This window comes from Neoarius graeffei, chromosome 1, assembly GCF_027579695.1.
Source record: "Neoarius graeffei isolate fNeoGra1 chromosome 1, fNeoGra1.pri, whole genome shotgun sequence".
In the NCBI taxonomy this organism is placed as follows: Eukaryota; Metazoa; Chordata; class Actinopteri; order Siluriformes; family Ariidae; genus Neoarius; species Neoarius graeffei.
In genome coordinates, this window is record NC_083569.1 from 48,402,857 (window position 1) to 48,423,694 (window position 20,838).

General features: G+C 39.5%; 1 protein-coding gene across 2 annotated transcripts in view; it reads left to right on the top strand.

Annotated features, from left to right (window-relative positions):
- smchd1 (structural maintenance of chromosomes flexible hinge domain containing 1) overlaps window positions 1-20,838 on the top strand; it is a 127,324-nt gene that overhangs the window by 45,552 nt on the left and 60,934 nt on the right. The window contains exons 6-14 of one of the 2 annotated variants that reach the window (XM_060932905.1): window positions 1,132-1,249; window positions 4,629-4,748; window positions 4,890-5,056; window positions 5,156-5,246; window positions 5,811-6,027; window positions 8,196-8,307; window positions 9,916-10,099; window positions 13,370-13,441; window positions 13,587-13,712. In XM_060932905.1, the coding sequence (XP_060788888.1) occupies window positions 1,132-1,249; window positions 4,629-4,748; window positions 4,890-5,056; window positions 5,156-5,246; window positions 5,811-6,027; window positions 8,196-8,307; window positions 9,916-10,099; window positions 13,370-13,441; window positions 13,587-13,712 (1,207 nt within the window). The remainder of the gene's footprint in view (window positions 1-1,131; window positions 1,250-4,628; window positions 4,749-4,889; window positions 5,057-5,155; window positions 5,247-5,810; window positions 6,028-8,195; window positions 8,308-9,915; window positions 10,100-13,369; window positions 13,442-13,586; window positions 13,713-20,838) is intronic. The other variant, XM_060932911.1, reaches the window with a different exon arrangement.

The following is a 20,838-nucleotide window of genomic DNA, read 5'->3' on the forward strand; positions in this document are numbered from 1 at the left end:
AGCTACTGTCGGTAATCGAGCTAAGGGTCCCAGCAGGGGTGCCAGAGAAATCCAGTCCTACATGCACACAAGGAAATCGAGCTATTGTGTGAGGTACATTGTGCACCCGAGCCACAGGTGGCGCTACACGCCCCATCGTGTTGGTACACTTCCGGTTGTCGTCATGAAGAAGAGCTATTCAAGTGTATAAACAAAGTTATCAGCAGTGTTGCCAGATACTGCTGACGTTTTCCAGCCCAAAACATGTTCAAATCCGCCAAAATGCACTTAAAACCGCCCAATCTGGCAACACTGGCAGTTCCGTGTTCACAAGTTCCGTGCTCAAGCTGTTAGGCTTGCTCTAACAGACTGTATGGCTACAAATTGTCCTGCGCAGACCACTGTTTTTTGTAAGACAACTTATTTTGCACAATTGTATATTTTTCTAAAGTCCATTTTTTGCTTACAATTTAACTTGTCTTAAACACACAAAAAGTTCAATTGTTTTGTTTTTATTGACATTCTTCAGATGTTGGACATCTATACATACACACACACACACACACACACACACACACACACACACACACAAATGCAATGACTTGTTTATGTACACAATTCACAGCTATGCAACAGCTGTACAGATGTATTTGGTGATACAGTAAGTGAGCTAAATTTTAACAGTGCAAACAATGCCACAAAAAGAAAAGATTCATGCCGTTGTCATGATTCGTTGTTATGCCGACCGAGGCTGTTGTGTTTCCCGCTTGTGGTCTCGTCACTCGTCACTTCCGGAAGGGGCAGTGCTGAAGTAAGTAGCTCGACTACGTAGCTCGATAGGGTTTACATGCACTAAGTAGCTCGGCAAAAATCGCATAATCTAGGTCGTGTAGCTCGATTATGAGAAATCCAGTTCGGCTCGATTTCAGCCTAGCTAAGGTGTTTCCATGGCATTTAGAACTTCGATTTCAGTCGAGCAACGGCAGAAATTTGATTTTCTCTATGTGCATGTAAACGCACTGAATGATGCTTACCTGATTGACCTTTCAATTACCAGTCATAGGAGTTTACGATCAAAATGACAATATTGTGGTGTTTCTTGGATATAACTGATAATTTTCTTGATGGCTTGCAACATTTAATGTTTTTCAGCAGTGATGAGTCAGGATATGTGCGTCCCAGTGCAGTCCCTCGCAGTCTGAACAGTGACATCTCCTACTTTGGCGTTGGAGGCAAGCAGGCTGTGTTTTATATAGGCCAGTCTGTACGGGTAGGTGCTGCACCCCATCCATTTGCACTGTTTTAGAACTTTAATAGTTAGCATGGTGCAACAGGAAGCTCAATAGTTGTAAAAATTGTTAATTTCTACTCTCTTACTATTTGTAACACATGCTACACTTGGGAGGCTAAACTTCTTGCAGCTTAATTGTAGCCTGACTATGTAATGAAATACAAAGCACTAGAATTTAGCCTACATTTATGAAACTTCACACCTATCAATTTGCTTTGCATTTAATGTTTTTAAACATTGCTAAATAGTATACTTTCATTTGTGTCAACTTTTTAAAAAACTGAAAAATCTGATTGCGAAAGATTGTAAATCCCCACTGTGGCTACCAGATACTTTCTGATAGACTATAATGCCATTTAATGCTCTCGAAACATGTAGACTGTGTGACTGTTTATTTTTATAGACACACACTAGTGCATCTCAAACAATTAGAATATCATGAAAAAGTTCAATATTTTCCATGAGTTATTTAAGAAAGTGAAAATTTAATATATAATTATGAAATTATTCTTTATATTCTACAACCCCGATTCCAAAAAAGTTGGGACAAAGTACAAATTGTAAATAAAAACGGAATGCAATGATGTGGAAGTTTCAAAATTCCATATTTTATTCAGAATAGAACATAGATGACATATCAAATGTTTAAACTGAGAAAATGTATCATTTAAAGAGAAAAATTGGGTGATTTTAAATTTCATGACAACAACACGTCTCAAAAAAGTTGGGACAAGGCCATGTTTCCCACTGTGAGACATCCCCTTTTCTCTTTACAACAGTCTGTAAACGTCTGGGGACTGAGGAGACAAGTTGCTCAAGTTTAGGGATAGGAATGTTAACCCATTCTTGTCTAATGTAGGATTCTAGTTGCTCAACTGTCTTAGGTCTTTTTTGTCGTATCTTCCGTTTTATGATGCGCCAAATGTTTTCTATGGGTGAAAGATCTGGACTGCAGGCTGGCCAGTTCAGTACCCGGACCCTTCTTCTACGCAGCCATGATGCTGTAATTGATGCAGTATGCGGTTTGGCATTTTCATGTTGGAAAATGCAAGGTCTTCCCTGAAAGAGACGTCGTCTGGATGGGAGCATATGTTGCTCTAGAACCTGGATATACCTTTCAGCATTGATGGTGTCTTTCCAGATGTGTAAGCTGCCCATGCCACACGCACTAATGCAACCCCATACCATCAGAGATGCAGGCTTCTGAACTGAGCGCTGATAACAACTTGGGTCGTCCTTCTCCTCTTTAGTCCGAATGACACGGCGTCCCTGATTTCCATAAAGAACTTCAAATTTTGATTCGTCTGACCACAGAACAGTTTTCCACTTTGCCACAGTCCATTTTAAATGAGCCTTGGCCCAGAGAAGACGTCTTCTGGATCATGTTTAGATACGGCTTCTTCTTTGAACTATAGAGTTTTAGCTGGCAACGGCGGATGGCACGGTGAATTGTGTTCACAGATAATGTTCTCTGGAAATTTTCCTGAGCCCATTTTGTGATTTCCAATACAGAAGCATGCCTGTATGTGATGCAGTGCCGTCTAAGGGCCCGAAGATCACGGGCACCCAGTATGGTTTTCCGGCCTTGACCCTTATGCACAGAGATTCTTCCAGATTCTCTGAATCTTTTGATGATATCATGCACTGTAGATGATGATATGTTCAAACTCTTTCCAATTTTACACTGTCGAACTCCTTTCTGATATTGCTCCACTATTTGTCGGCACAGAATTAGGGGGATTGGTGATCCTCTTCCCATCTTTACTTCTGAGAGCCGCTGCCACTCCAAGATGCTCTTTTTATACCCAGTCATGTTAATGACCTATTGCCAATTGACCTAATGAGTTGCAATTTGGTCCTCCAGCTGTTCCTTTTTTGTACCTTTAACTTTTCCAGCCTCTTATTGCCCCTGTCCCAACTTTTTTGAGATGTGTTGCTGTCGTGAAATTTCAAATGAGCCAATATTTGGCATGAAATTTCAAAATGTCTCACTTTCGACATTTGATATGTTGTCTGTTCTATTGAGAATACAATATCAGTTTTTGAGATTTGTAAATTATTGCATTCCGTTTTTATTTACAATTTGTACTTTGTCCCAACTTTTTTGGAATTGGGGTTGTAATATTTTTCTATATTCAGGCACTTTTCTATGTTAATTTTGATAAGTATGGCCTACAGCACAAAAAAAGCATCTCAAAATATTAGGAAATTTTCATTTTGAGTTTGAGTAAAACAGTATAAATACCGTGTATCTCTTAGTCTAGTTCAGTACACGCAACCACAATCATGGGGAAGACTGCTGACTTGACAGTTGTCCAGAAAATGGTGTGGAGGCATCAATGCCCTCCACAAGGAGGGTAAGCCACAGAAGGTCATAGCTGAAAAGGCTGGCTGGAAAAGGTGCACAAGCAACAGGGATGACCATAGCCTTAAGAGGATTGTCAAATAAAATTGATTCAAGAACTTGGGAGAGCTTCACAAAGAGTGGACTGAGGCTGGGCTAAGGAAAGAAAGAACTTGACTGTTACTCAGTGATCCAAAATCATCTTTTGAGATGAAAGTAAATTTTGCATTTCGTTTGGAAAATCAAGGTCCCAGGGTCTAGAGGAAGAGTGGAGAGACACAGAATCTAAGGTGTTTGAAGTCCACTATGAAGTTTCCGCAGTCTGTGATGATTTAGGATGCCATGTCATTTGCTGGTGTTGGTTCACTATGTTCTATCAAGTCCAAAGTCAGCGCAGCCGTCTACCACAAGATTATAGAGCACTTCATGCTTCCATCTGCTGACAAGCTTTATGGAGATGCCAATTTCCTTTTCCAGCAGGATTTGGCACCTACCTACAGTGCCAAAACTACTACCAAATGGTTTGCTGACCATGATATCATGTTGCTTGATTGGCCAGTCAACTCCCCTGACCTGAACTCCACAGAGAATCTATGGGGTATTGTCAAGAGAATATTGAGAAACACCCGACCCAAAAATACAGACAAGCTGAAAACTGTTATCAAAGCAGGGTAAAGGAGCCCCGAACAAATATTGCGTGTATGAATAAACATACTTTTCAGAAGTTGGACATTTCTGTATTTTAAATCCATTTTTGATTGAGCTTAGGAAATATTCTTATAACTTGAGACACTGGATTTCTGATTTTCATGAGCTATAAGCCATAATCAAAATTAAAAACCGGCTTGAAATGTTTCACTTTACATGAATATACAATATATAAAAGTTTACCTTTTTGAATTAAATAAAAAAAACTTTGTGATATTCTAATTGTTTGAGATGCACGTGTGTGTGAGTGAGAGAGAGAGATTTCTATTTATTTATTTATTTATTTATTTTAAATACTCACTATAGATCATAAGTAAGCCAGTTGGCTCTCCAGATGTACATGAGTTTGTCATGTCTAAAGAAGACTTTGAGCAGAAGGAGAAAAACAACAAAGAAATTTATTCCGGTTTCATCCGGAACAGGAAGGTAAATGGGAATGGTCAAGTATTTTTAATATTACATAATCTCCAAATTGAATTTGTAAAGTATATTTGTGTTTTTCTCACCTTCTGTGCACTTGTAGTTTTATTAAATACCTAATACCACTCCTTGCAAATTAATGCACAGCCAGGATATGCCGCTCATTTGAGAGAGGATGAAGATCGTTTCTTGCAGCCTCTGGTTCTGGAAGAGGAAGGCAAGGAAAGTTTTACCACTATAGTCATAACTGCAGTCCAGCCAGAGCATGTTGCTTACCTAAAACAGGATTTCGACTCCTGGACCAGAGAGCTGGCGTGAGTTTCAAAGCATACATACCTACACACTACTGATGCACATTGTCATCATATTAATTCTGTTTTTCTTTTTTTAATTAATTTTAATTATTATTTAAGGCACATCTATCATTACTATGTTCATGGTATACATGGAAATGACATGAGAGAAGGACAAGCCCCCAAAACCATGTCAAACATAGACATTCAGGTATGTAAATATTTGATTATATGCACAGAAAATTTTATTTAGACAAAGACCGTCATTGTGGACGTTTATGAAATAATAATATGGATGTAGGCACTTGGAGAATAAGCACATCTTATTTTGTACTGAAAACATGCTTCCCTTTTATCCTCTTCATTACCATATTTAAAAATAAATGATTGTGAATAGTACATTAAAATGTACAGACCCTTATTACCTAAATTTGAATTTCAGAATTAAATACATATTAAAAGTGAATAACAAAATAAAACCTGTTAATTGTCAATTTTTGGGAAGCAAATGCATATTATACACTGTGTTTCATTTCACGTTATTTGCTTCTAGGCCTGTTTTTTGCTCCTTTTTGTGGCGTATAGTTTTTCCTTCATGATTATAGTTCTATGAAAATGTCATTTTAATCTATTGGCAATACTGTACCTGCTGTAGCAGTCATGCCAATAAAGTTCATTGAATTGAATTTTAGTACTCTTATACATCAATGCTGCAGCTTATAGACACTTAACTAAATAATTGTACATAATAATAACTGTTCTTCCTCTTTTCCAGATATGTTTAATTGATCGGAACAGTCGTTTGTCAAGGCAACGCAATCTAAAAGAGATAAAAAAGGACATGCAGACTCTATATATAAACTCCAGTGTGGCAGAGTTTGAGTTTAAAGCCAGCAGAAAAGGAGATGCCAAAGTAGAGGGACTGCTAAGATATCATCCTTTCCTGTATGATCGAGAAACCTATCCAGAGGACCCATATGCACATACATCAGGTATATTTCGAAGTTATAAACATGCCTCTAAATTCTGTCAGTGCAGTATTTTTGTGTGGAATATGCAGAGACCCACTGTCTCAAGTCTACCTCAAAACCTCATTGACAAAGGGCTGCCTCAATCAACAGCTTTAAGATTTAAACAGTTGGTGCATAAATGAGTCATTTTCAGTGTTAAAGGTCGTAGGCAATGGCCCGAGGTGAAACGTAGAATATCAACTTTATTGTCTAGAAGAACGACCCAAAAAGCAAATTCAATTTTCCTAGTGTTTAATTTGCACCCTAAAATTGAATAAAACGGTTAAAATATACTGTTTTGCCCAATTTCCGAAGGTTTGCTTTAAATCTCACTTATGCGCACTTTCACCGCCAGGGGACCGTCGTCGTGACGTCATTTAAGCCAAAGAGACTGGGAGCAGCTCTGTGTTTACCTGTGAACCGAGCACACGTGTACAGACTTTGGTTGTGTGAGATTGTGTAAAATGTCTGAAAGCGAGAGCAATTTTGAAGTAGGAACTCTCCAAATTAAATATCGAGAGGTGAAACCATATATGTATGAACCTATGGCCATTGCCAAGCAATCGGTGAATGTGGCTCACTGGTTTGACCGTGCAGCCTCGGAATCGGACAGCGACTCGGCCGACTCTGATCGCGGTGACCCCGGACCTCAACAAGACTCGCGCCCAAACGATTTATCCTGGTAATTGTGATAAATTCCTACTTTCATCGTAATGCTAAATAAGAGCCCTTTTGAAGAATAATTAAACCGCCTTCCTTAGTGGATATAGGGAACGATTACTTGACAGTGTGCCGGTAGGCCACATTAGCCTGCCATCCGCGGCATTATACTATTTATAGCTGACTCTAAGTGAGGAAATATCCCTTTGTCTTATTTCCACAATGATTGTACAGGATCCCTCAGGAGTCTTGACTTGTCAGTTGCAAGCAAAAGTAAAAATGTTTACCTCCAATCTTCTTTTTGCTTGAGCGTTGCTGCTCAGTTTCTTCTTTGACTGCTTGATTTTGTTTCACGCACACAATCCACTCTCTCTGCCTCGTCCCCTCTTCTGGGAAAAAAAACACCCTCTGGCTTCACGTGCACAATCCACTCTCTCCGTCTCTTCTCCTTTTTCGGAAAAAGCCAACCCACTCGCTCTGCCTCTTCTCCTTTTTCGGAAAAAGCCAACCCACTCGCTCTGCCTCTTCTCCTTTTTCAGAAAAATCCAACCCTCTCGCTCTGCCTCTTCTCCTTTTTCAGAAAAAGCCAATCATCTCGCTCCGCCTCTTCTCTTCTTCCAGAAAAAGCCAACCATCTCGCTCCGCCTCTTCTCCTTTTTTGGAAAAAGCCAACCCACTTGCTCTGCCTCTTCTCCTTTTTCGGAAAAATCCAACCCACTCGCTCTGCCTCTTCTCCTTTTTTGGAAAAAGCCAACCCTCTTGTTCTGCCTCTTCTCCTTTTTCGGAAAAAGCCAACCCTCTCGCTCTGCCTCTTCTCCTTTTTCGGAAAAAGCCAGCCCACTCGCTCTGCCTCTTCTCCTTTTTTGGAAAAAGGTAAAAACTTCTTCCTGAACCGGTCCCGTTGTTACAGTTCACTGCACAACAATAAGGCATCTCATCTCATTTTCTCTAGCCACTTTCGCCCATAGTCAGCTGGGATAGGCTCCAGCTTGCCTGGGACCCTGTAGAACAGGACAATAAGGCTTTTTATTTTTTTATTATTTTTTTAAATTCCTGAACGCATGTCTGCATTCAAGCCGAACGGTAATGTAAGTAAACATAAGTGGACTCAACTCAAGCGGTTTGTTTGGCTTAAATGACGTCATGCGCCGAGTGGTCATGAAAATAGCCGAACAGAAATTTGCCGCGATCCGCGCTAACTTATTTTAATTATTACTTATTAACAATACTTCTTGGGACCAGAAGAAAATTACGGAGGGTATTTTAACATATAAAATTTCAAATGTGCATAAAATTAAAACCGTTGCCTATGAGCTTTAAGTCCTTGGGCTTTTCCATCAGTCACTACAGCCACTGGTTGTACAAAACATACAAAGTGAAGTAAATTGATTGTAATTTCCATTTTAAAGCTGTGCAGCTAGTGGTGTGAAGACTTTCTCTTTCTGATTTGACATGCAAATGAACTGTTTCTGATTTCACATCTCTTACAGCTCCAGAGAGTGACGAAGACGGTTTTGTTTCACATGCTGATGGCAGAGGGAAAAGACCTATCTTTGAATGCTTTTGGAATGGGCGATTAATTCCTTATTCTTCTGTTGATGAGTAATGATATTACCACGTTTATTTAATGCTAGTTAAATAAATGTAGACCTGTAATCCTTCATTTGTTTTGAGTAAGAATGCATTTCAGCATTGGCGGACCCTGGTATTGGTGGTGTAACGATACACTCCAGTCATGATTTGATTCACAATACTGGCTTCATAATTTCTCATCTCATCTCATTATCTCTAGCCGCTTTATCCTTCTACAGGGTCGCAGGCAAGCTGGAGCCTATCCCAGCTGACTACGGGCGAAAGGCGGGGTACACCCTGGACAAGTCGCCAGGTCATCACAGGGCTGACACATAGACACAGACAACCATTCACACTCACATTCACACCTACGGTCAATTTAGAGTCACCAGTTAACCTAACCTGCATGTCTTTGGACTGTGGGGGAAACCGGAGCACCCGGAGGAAACCCACGCGGACACGGGGAGAACATGCAAACTCCACACAGAAAGGCCCTCGCCGGCCCCGGGGCTCGAACCCAGGACCTTCTTGCTGTGAGGCGACAGCGCTAACCACTACACCACCGTGCCGCCCAAAAATTATGCCGTTATCACTCAAGAAATATATGCTCTTTTTGCATATGCTCTTTTTGCATATTTCTTGAGTGATGACGCTGAAATAAAGGCATAAGTGTGTGTACCTGATTTATTTTTTCTTAAGTTATTCCACGAAATTGCGTCATACATGAGTTGATGGCTGATGAGGTGCATAGCGCTGACTTGGTTATAAGCCATGTACGACAAGATTGAATGGAATAACGGAGTTATTCTATCTACATTCACTGGAACATTTTTATTTTTTGCAAATCCGATAAATAAAAACTTTATACAAAACGTCCGACAAAATCATTTCCGCTTCGAATGTAAACAAACTAGCAAAATGATGGTAGCAATTTGTGAAAAATGCTATAATTCTTCAAAAATAAAAAAGAAGCATTCTTACCATCAAATACTTTTATTTCATATTTTGTGGGGGGGGTTTTTGGGGGTCCTTCTTTAGGGTTTTTTGGCTGTTGGCAAACCAACTTAAAGGTGCATTACTGCCACCGACTGCACTGGCGTGTAGAACAGGAGATACTGGGGGGGGACAAAAAAAAAACCCTACTGTATATTCTTTTAGCTGATTTGGTTTATTTTAAATACTTTAAGTTTTGGGGTTTTGTTTTCAAGTGAAGTTTTTTTGTTCTCAGTTGGTTCAGCAACATGCTCCGCCATTTTGTTTTTCTCTACTCACAGTATATGAGCTGATAGCCTAGTAGTAGAGTAGCCAATCAGAGTGCAGGATTGCTCATATCCAGTGAATGTGGATAGAAAGACCCCCCCCCCAAAAATAAATAAATAAATAAATACATGGGGGGGGGAATGGCCTGTTGAAATACTATATGAATCTGGCATGACTGACAGTTGTATCTGTGTTTTGAACTCTACGCCTTTTGCATTATTCTTCTTTGGATTTGGTAGGTCTGGAAATCTAAATATTTATATGTAAATAAATATTACTTATTCAGCTGTCAAAATGTTGCTCAACTCTTGCATGATGAGATTGTATACCTTTCTTCTTGATGAATACAGAATGAGGTAATGTATACTATTGTTTTAGGTTTGGGTGGTGTGCAAGATCCAAGAAAGCCACTTCAGTCCCATTAGAATGTTATAATAGGATCTCAGGCGTTCTCTTCACGAATGACCGTTTTCAAGTCAGCACCAACAAACTCACTTTTATGGATCTGGAATTACAGCTACGTGACAAAGATACTATCTTTACAAGAGTTCTCAATGGCCAGGTAAAGTGCATCTTTACACATTGCTTGAGTTCAATGGACTGAGCTGCTTGTTTGCATCTCGTCTTTGAAAACACCATATTAGCTCTTTTTGCAACACACTGTAGAACAAATTTGAGCAACTACCACTGGGTGTGTGTGTCTCGATATCCATATCGATGGATATAGATACCAGTCCAAAGTTTGTACACCTCTCGTCATTCATAGGTTTTTCTGTTTTTTTACTATTTTCTACATTGTAGAACAATACTGAAGACAACAAAAATATACAAAATAACCTATGGCACAGATGTGGAATTATGTGGTACATATTTTCATATTTTAGATTCTTCACAGTAGCCAGTGTTTACCTTGATGACACTTTTCACACTATTGGCATTATCTTAACCAGCTTTATGAGGTAGTCACCTGGAAGGCGTTTCAGTTAATTGATGTACCTCGTCAAAAGTTGATTAGTGGACTTTGTTACTCTTCATGTCTTTTCTTAATGCATTAGAGACCATGGAACAGTAAATAATAAAAAATACAGTCAAATAAGGGCTATTTACAACTGTAATAATATATATGTCACATGGAAACGGTGTGATGCAACTCTGGCGTGGTAGGTCTAGTCTGCGAGTTACCTCATTCATGGAGCAGAGGATGTTGTATGGGCCTATATACCTGGCATTCAGCTTTTTTACGCCCTTGCATATTACATATGTCCATGGTGGACAGTCACACAGCAAACTGCGTTTTCTTCCTGGCCACTTGCTCCAAGTGTTGGTGGGTGCTTTCCTACACCTGCTCACTCCACCTGAGCCAAACTCTCAGTGTGGGTGGCTCTGAGGGGAGCCCTGACTCTTACAGCTCAGGGAATGAGGAACTGGAAGACAGGCTTGACACCTCAATGCACACTTTATTTTTAACTTGGAGATCACTTTTCAGTGAAATTTTTTTTTTTCCTCTCTCGACTTTTCATACACATGCATGCGTGGCGCAGCTCTCTGTCTCTCACTCTCTCTGATTACTGGCTTCTCTCTGAAAGAAAACAAAAGACACAAGTTGTCACAGAGGTGCATCTCATCACGCGTTACTCGCCGGTTCTAACTGACTCCTCGCCGCCACAGCTGGCGCTTGACCATACCTCTGTTGTCACATTCATATTTCCATAAAGAGAAATGACAGTTCATCATTAGCATCTTTTTAATTAATCAAAATAAAGAAAAAAAACATTGAATTAGGTGTGTCCAAATTTTTCACTGGGGTGTGTGTGATGTATATCAACCCACCACACACACACAATACAAGTACACTTTGTGGACTATACCACTCTTTATACACACACATACACAGTGGTGGTTGAAAGTTTGTGAACCCTTTAGAATTTTCTATATTTCTGCATAAATATGACCTAAAACATCAGATTTTCACACAAGTCCTAAAAGTAGATAAAGAGAACCCAGTTAAACAAACGAGACCAAAATATTATACTTGCTCATTTATTTATTGAGGAAAATGATCCAATATTACATATCTGTGAGTGGCAAAAGTATGTGAACCTTTGCTTTCAGTATCTGGTGTGACCCCCTTGTGCAGCAATAACTGCAACTAAATGTTTGCAGTAACTGTTGATCAGTCCTGCACACCGGCTTGGAGGAATTTTAGCCCATTCCTCCGTACAGAACAGCTTCAACTCTGGGATGTTGGTGGGTTTCCTCACATGAACTGCTCGCTTCAGGTCCTTCCACAACATTTCGATTGGATTAAGGTCAGGACTTTGACTTGGCCTTTCCAAAACATTAACTTTTTATTCTTCTTTAACCATTCTTTGGTAGAACGACTTGTGTGCTTAGGGTCGTTGTCTTGCTGCATGACCCACCTTCTCTTGAGATTCAGTTCATGGACAGATGTCCTGACATTTTCCTTTAGAATTCGCTGGTATAATTCAGAATTCATCGTTCCATCAATGATGGCAAGCCGTCCTGGCCCAGATGCAGCAAAACAGGCCCAAACCATGATACTACCATCCCCACGTTTCACAGATGGGATAAGGTTCTTATGCTGGAATGCAGTGTTTTCCTTTCTCCAAACATAACGCTTCTCATTTCAACCAAAAAGTTCTATTTTGATCTCATCTGTCCACAAAACATTTTTCCAATAGCCTTCTGGCTTGTCCACGTGATCTTTAGCAAACTGCAGACGAGCAGCAATGTTCTTTTTGGAGAGCAGTGGCTTTCTCCTTGCAACCCTGCCATGCATACCATTGTTGTTCAGTGTTCTCCTGATGGTGGACTCATGAACATTAACATTAGCCAATGTGAGAGAGGCCTTCAGTTGCTTAGAAGTTACCCTGGGGTCCTTTGTGACCTCACAGACTGTTACACGCCTTGCTCTTGGACTGATCTTTGTTGGTCGACCACTCCTGGGGAGGGTAACAATGGTCTTGAATTTCCTCCATTTGTACACAATCTGTCTGACTGTGGATTGGTGGAGTCCAAACTCTTTAGAGATGGTTTTGTAACCTTTTCCAGCCTGATGAGCATCAACAACGCTTTTTCTGAGGTCCTCAGAAATCTCCTTTGTTCGTGCCATGATACACTTCCACAAACATGTGTTGTGAAGATCAGACTTTGATAGATCCCTGTTCTTTAAATAAAACAGGGTGCCCACTCACACCTGATTGTCATCCCATTGATTGAAAACACCTGACTCTAATTTCACCTTCAAATTAACTGCTAATCCGAGAGGTTCACATACTTTTGCCACTCACAGATATGTAATATTGGATCATTTTCTTCAATAAATAAATGAGCAAGTATAATATTTTTGTCTCATTTGTTTAACTGGGTTCTCTTTGTCTACTTTTAGGACTTATGTGAAAATCTGATGATGTTTTAGGTCATATTTATGCAGAAATAGAGAAAATTCTAAAGGGTTCACAAACTTTCAAGCGCCACTGTATATAGTGTGTGTGTGTGTGTGTGTGTGTTGTTTCAGTCAGGGTAGTAAAAAAGCATAAAGAACACTGTTGGCTACATTTTATAATTACATACTGCTGCTTGTATGCCAATATGCTGCTTTTTAAACGGTTATATATACTATTTTATTTATTTTTATTTTATTGATGTGCTGCTGTGATTTGAGCCCTCAAACAGTGTTTCGTTGTATAGTAATGTGCACTGACAATTATCTATCTATTGTACTATAAATCAGTGAAAAAAATCATTGCCCTGTTATTTAGTATTAGATTAATTTAGTTAATAAATTTATAAATAATTGTCTTTCTTTCAGGAGCAAAGAGTCACGATCAACCGAGAGTTCACAAATTGGTTAAAAGAATGCCATGAAAAATATGACAAACAGGTACGTAGCTGTTCTCAATCATCTATTTATATTCAGTAAAGACACTGAATGAATGCTAGCACCAGATGACACATTTGACCCCTTTGGTATGTTTTTGTGTTGCTTGGGTATGTCCGGTGTGTTCCAATTGATTGGTTTATTACAGGTGAAGTTCGTTGGTTTCCAAGGTGTAATGACTCGCACAGACGTGCAACCTAAACGCTTGCAGTCACCATGGGCTCAGTACAAAGAAATTTTGTGGGATGGTAAAACCTACAAAACTGGACAGAAGGTAAGGCGTTAAAGCGAACACCAACATGTGCTGCCCACAAAGGGCTTGGTAATATGCACAGAGACACTGACAAGTCTTTACCAGGGCTCGACATTAACTTTTAAACCCACTTGTCCTGGGGGGCAAGTGGGGGCAAATTTCCACTTGCCCCCTATTTTGCGAGTGTTTATTATTTTTTAGGAAAACCATAGAATAGTTGTGAATTGCAACATAAAATGAAGATCACACATTGAGCTGAAGTTTGGTTATTGATTATTATTAAGTTTGGTTATTGGTTACTTCTTAAGGCCAATTTATGCTGACAACGCAGTCCTCGCAGACAGTGTCTGCGTAGCCCCCCCACCTTCGCAGACGCTCTGCGCGCACCTCCCAAAAATTGTGACCACCGCAGAAGCCTCGCAGACAGCGCCGCAGACAAGAGGGCTCTGATTGGTCCACTCTACATCCGCTGTACATGCACTTCCGCTTCCCTACTTTCCCGGTTTGTTTTGTTTTCACGACCGGCATTTTTAAAAACACGAGCGAAGATGGAGCAGCATGAAGAGCGGTTGATTGAGGAAGTACGTACATCTATACGACTCCAGTTCTAGTCATTATAAAAAAAAAAAGTTCTAGTCATTATAAGTAACTGGAGGATAAACACTCCACTAACCACACCCACCAACTACTCCTAGCGACTTCGCGCCCCCTTGCGTTGTGCCGGTGAATAACATCGCGCACGCCTATTCCCCCGCTCAACAATAAATTACAACTGTCTGCGAAAAGCTATCTGCGAAAGCCTTGTCGCAAGAGCATGCAGAGGCCTTTACTTATAATGGACAGTAACAGTTTTATCCAAAATAGTTTTTCCTGCCTTAGTCAATTTATTTCCATTTCACATGCATGCAGCTGTTGTAAAGTTCAGTGTGTCTGTGTGGAACTCTGACTGTAGGTTCATTATTCGATAATGTAGAAATCATAAAATAGAAATGTATGACAAAGTTTGTATGAAGAAAACAATAGGGTGCCAAGACTTTTGAACAGTACTGTGTTTGAGAGTATTTATATATTGTTTTTGTGATCTATCCACCTCTAGGCTTAAAAAAACAAAAACGTGCTGCGTCATGACAGACAGGATAATGTTTGAGTTTAAAATTGTTTAGTGTGTAGGTTGTGAGTGTTTTATACAGACCTGGCAACCTGTAACTGAATCAGCACAGCTGGTTTGTCTGGACACAGCACAGGTGGTGGGTTGTTTTTTGTTTTTTTTTAAATGAACCTAGAGGTGGATGATAAAAAAAAAAAAAATATATATATATATATATATATATATATATATATATATATATATATATATGTGTGTGTTTTGCACAGGACTGTGTTCCTCTGATAACAGAAACAAAGCTCCAGCTCTCTCTGCTCTTAATCTTTTCTGTTCTTTCAGGATTTATCGCACACGTCGCCCTTTGCTGATTTTTTTTTTTTAATGCCCGAGTTGTTTGAAACCAATCTGGGTTTTCTGTGTTGAATAAGGAAGCGGCTTCACCTTTACGAAAACCAAACACTTTCATGAAGGAACTAACTTGAATATGAGCAGAAAAAAATAAAACGAGATTCTTAAGCAAACGCTTCCATCCTCACTTCCGACTTTGTTTTTGTAAAATACATTTTAAATACAATCGTGAATTTCTCTGGAGTTTTCAGGCTGAGCTCCTCTCCTCGTGTTCTTTAACCACTCATTTCCCTGTTGTTCTTGAAGCATTTGCTTCGATTTGTTAACATTTTTCTGGATAGCGGGGAGATGGTAATGCCTTCTATCTATTTCTTTGTTTGAAGAAGCGAAAACAGCGCAAAAATTAACCATGTTGAAGACAGATTAAGCCTTGCCTGAATGAAAGACGGTGTCTGTCTGACCCCAGCTGTAATTATCATGTGATGCATGACGTCATGCACAAGGGGTCTGTAAACAGTACGCGTGCCATACTACAACAGCGGGGGGATAGAAAATAACTTGCAAAGCAGTAAATGAAACCGAGACTAAGAAAACAGCCAAGGCATAATGTTGGATGTGTAGTGACGGACACTTTTAGGAACTGAAATAAAAGATCAAAAAGCCTCATTTTTGTGGTGCTGGTTTGGTAATATATGTTCATTCCAACTTCCCCGGTTGGGCATGTCAGGAACATATCACACTTGCCCGAATGCATGTTTCACTTGCCCTGGGCAATCGGGCAGTGGTTAATGTCGAGCCCTGTTTACTATGCATGACCAAGAAAGTATGGATCAAGTGTTTTACAGCTTATGTAAAATGGAAACACATGATTTAAATTGTTGGGTGAGGCTGGTGATTAGTACTTTGTCAAGGCTAGAATGTGCAGCTCATGACTGGTGATCAAGCTTTAAGATGGATATTTATCCGGTGCCTAAAAGTGGAGCTGCTGATGAGTGTATGAGCAAAATATTTGCAAGGGCACAAAATCAACCTGAATAGAATCATATTATAGTATATGAACTATCAAATTTAGTGTAGTGTATTTCGCATCAATAAATTGCTGCATTGTCTTGCAACAGTGTTTTTCAATAAAACTCTTCCTGCACTTACATCCATCTTTTGCCCTGACATGACAGAAACTGTCAGTTGTTCAACAAGCTAGTGGACCAATAAAACTCTTTTGACTAGTTTTATATGAAACTGTTGTGAATATTTTCCATAAAATGTTAGTAAATAGTCCCACGTTATTTTATTTATTTAAAAAAAAACAAATTAAAAATAAGCGCTTGATGATGATAACTCCTCTGTGTTGTGTAAATAAAGATACAATTTTCATTGTCCGATGGGCAAGTGTTTGAGATACGGTATGTTGCCTTGCACTTACGATCTGGTTCCCGGTGGTGGTACACGTATGTACGGTCAAGCCATCAAAAATCAGGTCGACGTATTCTCTTATGCAGTGTTGGGCAAGTTACTTCAAAACTGTTTTGCATTATTTATTACTTGTTACTGTCATTTTAAAGTAATTAGTTACATTACAATATTACTGTATTTAAAATGTAAGGCATTACACTACTATTGCATTACTTTTAAAGGACATGGGACATGAAACATAAATGCACGCTATATCAGTTTCTTTCCATTAAAAATATGAATTAATTGCATCAACAAATACAAAATCATCTATTAAATTCAGCAAAATCGTTATATTCGTGATTATATGGCATTTCTGCTCGAGCTCCGATATGCATATTTTACAACCGGAAGAGCCGCTGTCACGTGATCATACGTCACAAAAACTTTCGGGCACAGCACAAGCGGGTGGATGAATGGAGAAGTGAATGACAAGAAAATTGTTTTTATAGTCTTTAACGTACATTGAACATCATGGTGTATTGTGCTGCTTATGGTTGCAATAATTCCAATGGGAAATGCCCTGGAGTAAGTTTTTTTGCATTCCCTAAGGACCCGAAGCTGAGGAAAGTGTGGGCTCACTACTGCCGTAGAAAAAACTTTGCACCTACTGTTTCCCACAAACTGTGTTCGGACCATTTCACTGAGGATTCTTTCAACATTAATACTCAGGTACTGAGCGATATTAATTGCCAAGCCAAATTTAAGAGGCCGTATAGCCGGGTTCATGGAGGCAGTGATAGCGCCATAATATACAGGGCCTAACATTCCTACAACTGTAGAGACAGTCAAGAAATCCTGTAACATTAATGGACATTTAAATAAATGTTATGTTGGTAAGTTTGTTTAACTTTTCTTAATTTTCATCTCTTTCGCCAAATGGTGTAGTGTTGTTGGCTGTGTGATGGCGTTTCGCCATTTTGAATGTTTTCATCTCGGACTCTGGAAGCATTGTATCTCAATCAATCTCGAAAAATATCAGCAAAAAAAAAAACTAGCTTGCAACGGACTTTAGCTAGATCTATGATGAACTTTCAATGTATGATATAAAAATAATACTTCTTTCAACAGATCATTAGCCTTTGAGCAGAATTGTTTTTAACTTAACAGGAAGTGTTATCGAGCCGACCGCTTTCAGTTTCATGGGGATTGAATGAACTCTCACTCTCAGAATCATCTGACCCGTCAGAGTAAAGACAAGATCCATGTTCATGTGAATTTCCAGCTATCGGTTCGAATTGATGGGGTCTAACTTCACATCTCTGTGAAACATCGGGAATGTCACTGTCGATGGTGTCCATTTCGGTAACCTGTTTACATTAGATTCCCAAGCGCTGGCTCCTTGGAAAGTTTTTGTGACGTCATGGGTCACGTGACCACCGAGCTAATTCACGAATCATTGTTTTACGCTGATGTATAAAAAAGTTGAATAATGTGATGATTTTCACATTTTTGACGCCCTGCAGTGATTTAGATGGCATTTCTTATGTCCTTTATACATAATTATACCCAGAAAAAAATCCATGTCCCATATCCTTTAAGTTACTCTCACCAAAATAACTGGAAGTATGGATTTGGCAATCTAAATGTAGCTCAAGACACTCAATTAGCTCATCACACATCCAGTGGAAGGTCATGTGGTATCTGACTGAGCTAGGCTTCTGGTTAAAAACACTAGAATATAATAGCCACAGTGATGGCTCATGGCACAATACAAGGAACAATCATCGCAAGAACAGACAAAAGGTGAAAGTCTGGCAAATTGTGATACAACCCCGATTCCAAAAAAGTTGGGACAAAGTACAAATTGTAAATAAAAATGGAATGCAATAATTTACAAATCTCAAAAACTGATATTGTATTCACAATAGAACATAGACAACAAATCAAATGTCGAAAGTAAGACATTTTGAAATTTCATGCCAAATATTGGCTCATTTGAAATTTCATGACAGCAACACGTCTCAAAAAAGTTGGGACAGGGCAATAAGAGGCTGGAAAAGTTAAAGGTACAAAAAAGGAACAGCTGGAGGACCAAATTGCAACTCATTAGGTCAATTGGCAATAGGTCATTAACATGACTGGGTATAAAAAGAGCATCTTGGAGTGGCAGCGGCTCTCAGAAGTAAAGATGGGAAGAGGATCACCAATCCCCCTAATTCTGTGCCGACAAATAGTGGCGCAATATCAGAAAGGAGTTCGACAGTGTAACATTGCAAAGAGTTTGAACATATCATCATCTACAGTGCATAATATCATCAAAAGATTCAGAGAATCTGGAAGAATCTCTGTGCGTAAGGGTCAAGGCCAGAAAACCATACCGGGTGCCCGTGATCTTCGGGCCCTTAGACGGCACTGCATCACATACAGGCATGCTTCTGTATAGGAAATCACAAAATGGGCTCAGGAATATTTCCAGAGAACATTATCTGTGAACACAATTCACCGTGCCATCCGCCGTTGCCAGCTAAAACTCTATAGTTCAAAGAAGAAGCCGTATCTAAACATGATCCAGACGCGCAGACGTCTTCTCTGGGCCAAGGCTCATTTAAAATGGACTGTGGCAAAGTGGAAAACTGTTCTGTGGTCAGACGAATCAAAATATAAAGTTCTTTATGGAAATCAGGGACGCCGTGTCATTCGGACTAAAGAGGAGAAGGACGACCCAAGTTGTCATCAGCGCTCAGTTCAGAAGCCTGCATCTCTGATGGTATGGGGTTGCATTAGTGTGTGTGGCATGGGCAGCTTACACATCTGGAAAGACACCATCAATGCTGAAAGGTATATCCAGGTTCTAGAGCAACATATGCTCCCATCCAGACGACGTCTCTTTCAGGGAAGACCTTGCATTTTCCAACATGACAATGCCAAACCACATACTGCATCAGTTACAGCATCATGGCTGCGTAGAAGAAGGGTCCGGGTACTGAACTGGCCAGCCTGCAGTCCAGATCTTTCACCCATAGAAAACATTTGGCGCATCATAAAACGGAAGATACGATAAAAAAGACCTAAGACAGTTGAGCAACTAGAATCCTACATTAGACAAGAATGGGTTAACATTCCTATCCCTAAACTTGAGCAACTTGTCTCCTCAGTCCCCAGACGTTTACAGACTGTTGTAAAGAGAAAAGGGGATGTCTCACAGTGGTAAACATGGCCTTGTCCCAACTTTTTTGAGATGTGTTGTTGTCATGAAATTTAAAATCACCTAATTTTTCTCTTTAAATGATACATTTTCTCAATTTAAACATTTGATATGTCATCTATGTTCTATTCTGAATAAAATATGGAATTTTGAAACTTCCACATCATTGCATTCCGTTTTTAATTTACAGTTTGTACTTTGTCCCAACTTTTTTGGAATCGGGGTTGTAGAAATACTGTAACTTTAGGCCTATTCATATTAACATTAATTGAACTGTATTGTAATGTCTAAAGGTATGATAAGATACAAAATTAGCATTTCTATGCCTTTATTGCTTTCAAGTTTACAGCATTAAGCATAGTTTATGCTTCATAAAAAAAAAAAAAAAATTAGCCCTAAGGGATATGACTCCATTTCAGAAATTTAACAAAAATGAACATATTATGGCAAATTGTAGCCTACAATAAAACTGGCCTGAAAAGAAACCACAAGCCTTTTAAATCACAGCTAGACAATGGCTATTAGCTGTATGAGGCTACCCAGTCACATTTCGAAAAACAGAATTAGAAATAACAATCAAAGTGCTTTTAATGATATTGAAGTGCTTAGGCCTATTAGCCCTCGAAGGAAAGACAGCTCAATCACTTTAGTCTGACTTCCGACCAGAAAAAAAACTCAGTTGTACAGGACAAAAATGTAAACAAACTGTCAGCATATCTTCAACAACATACTCCGCCACAAGTCTCCTAACCTCCTGAGGCTGAAGGAGCGTCTCAGAGCGGCAGAACGTTCATTTTGGCTGCTTGGTGATTTTATCGCCACTCTCATCCTCCGCTTGCTTCCTTGCTAACTTCATGTTACTATGGCACCTCTGTAAATGCTTAGTTAAATTACTGGTGCTATTTCGGGAAGTGGACAGTTCTTCAGGTTTAGCACACAAAGTGCATTTGACTACGATGTTCTTCACATCCTTATTTTTCACAAACTTAAAGTAATGGGCGTGTGCCCATCTGGAGAATGTGCTATCCGACGTTAGATCAGCTGCAGGTTCACTCATCTCTCTCTCCTGTCTGACTAGCCTAAAGGAAAAGGAA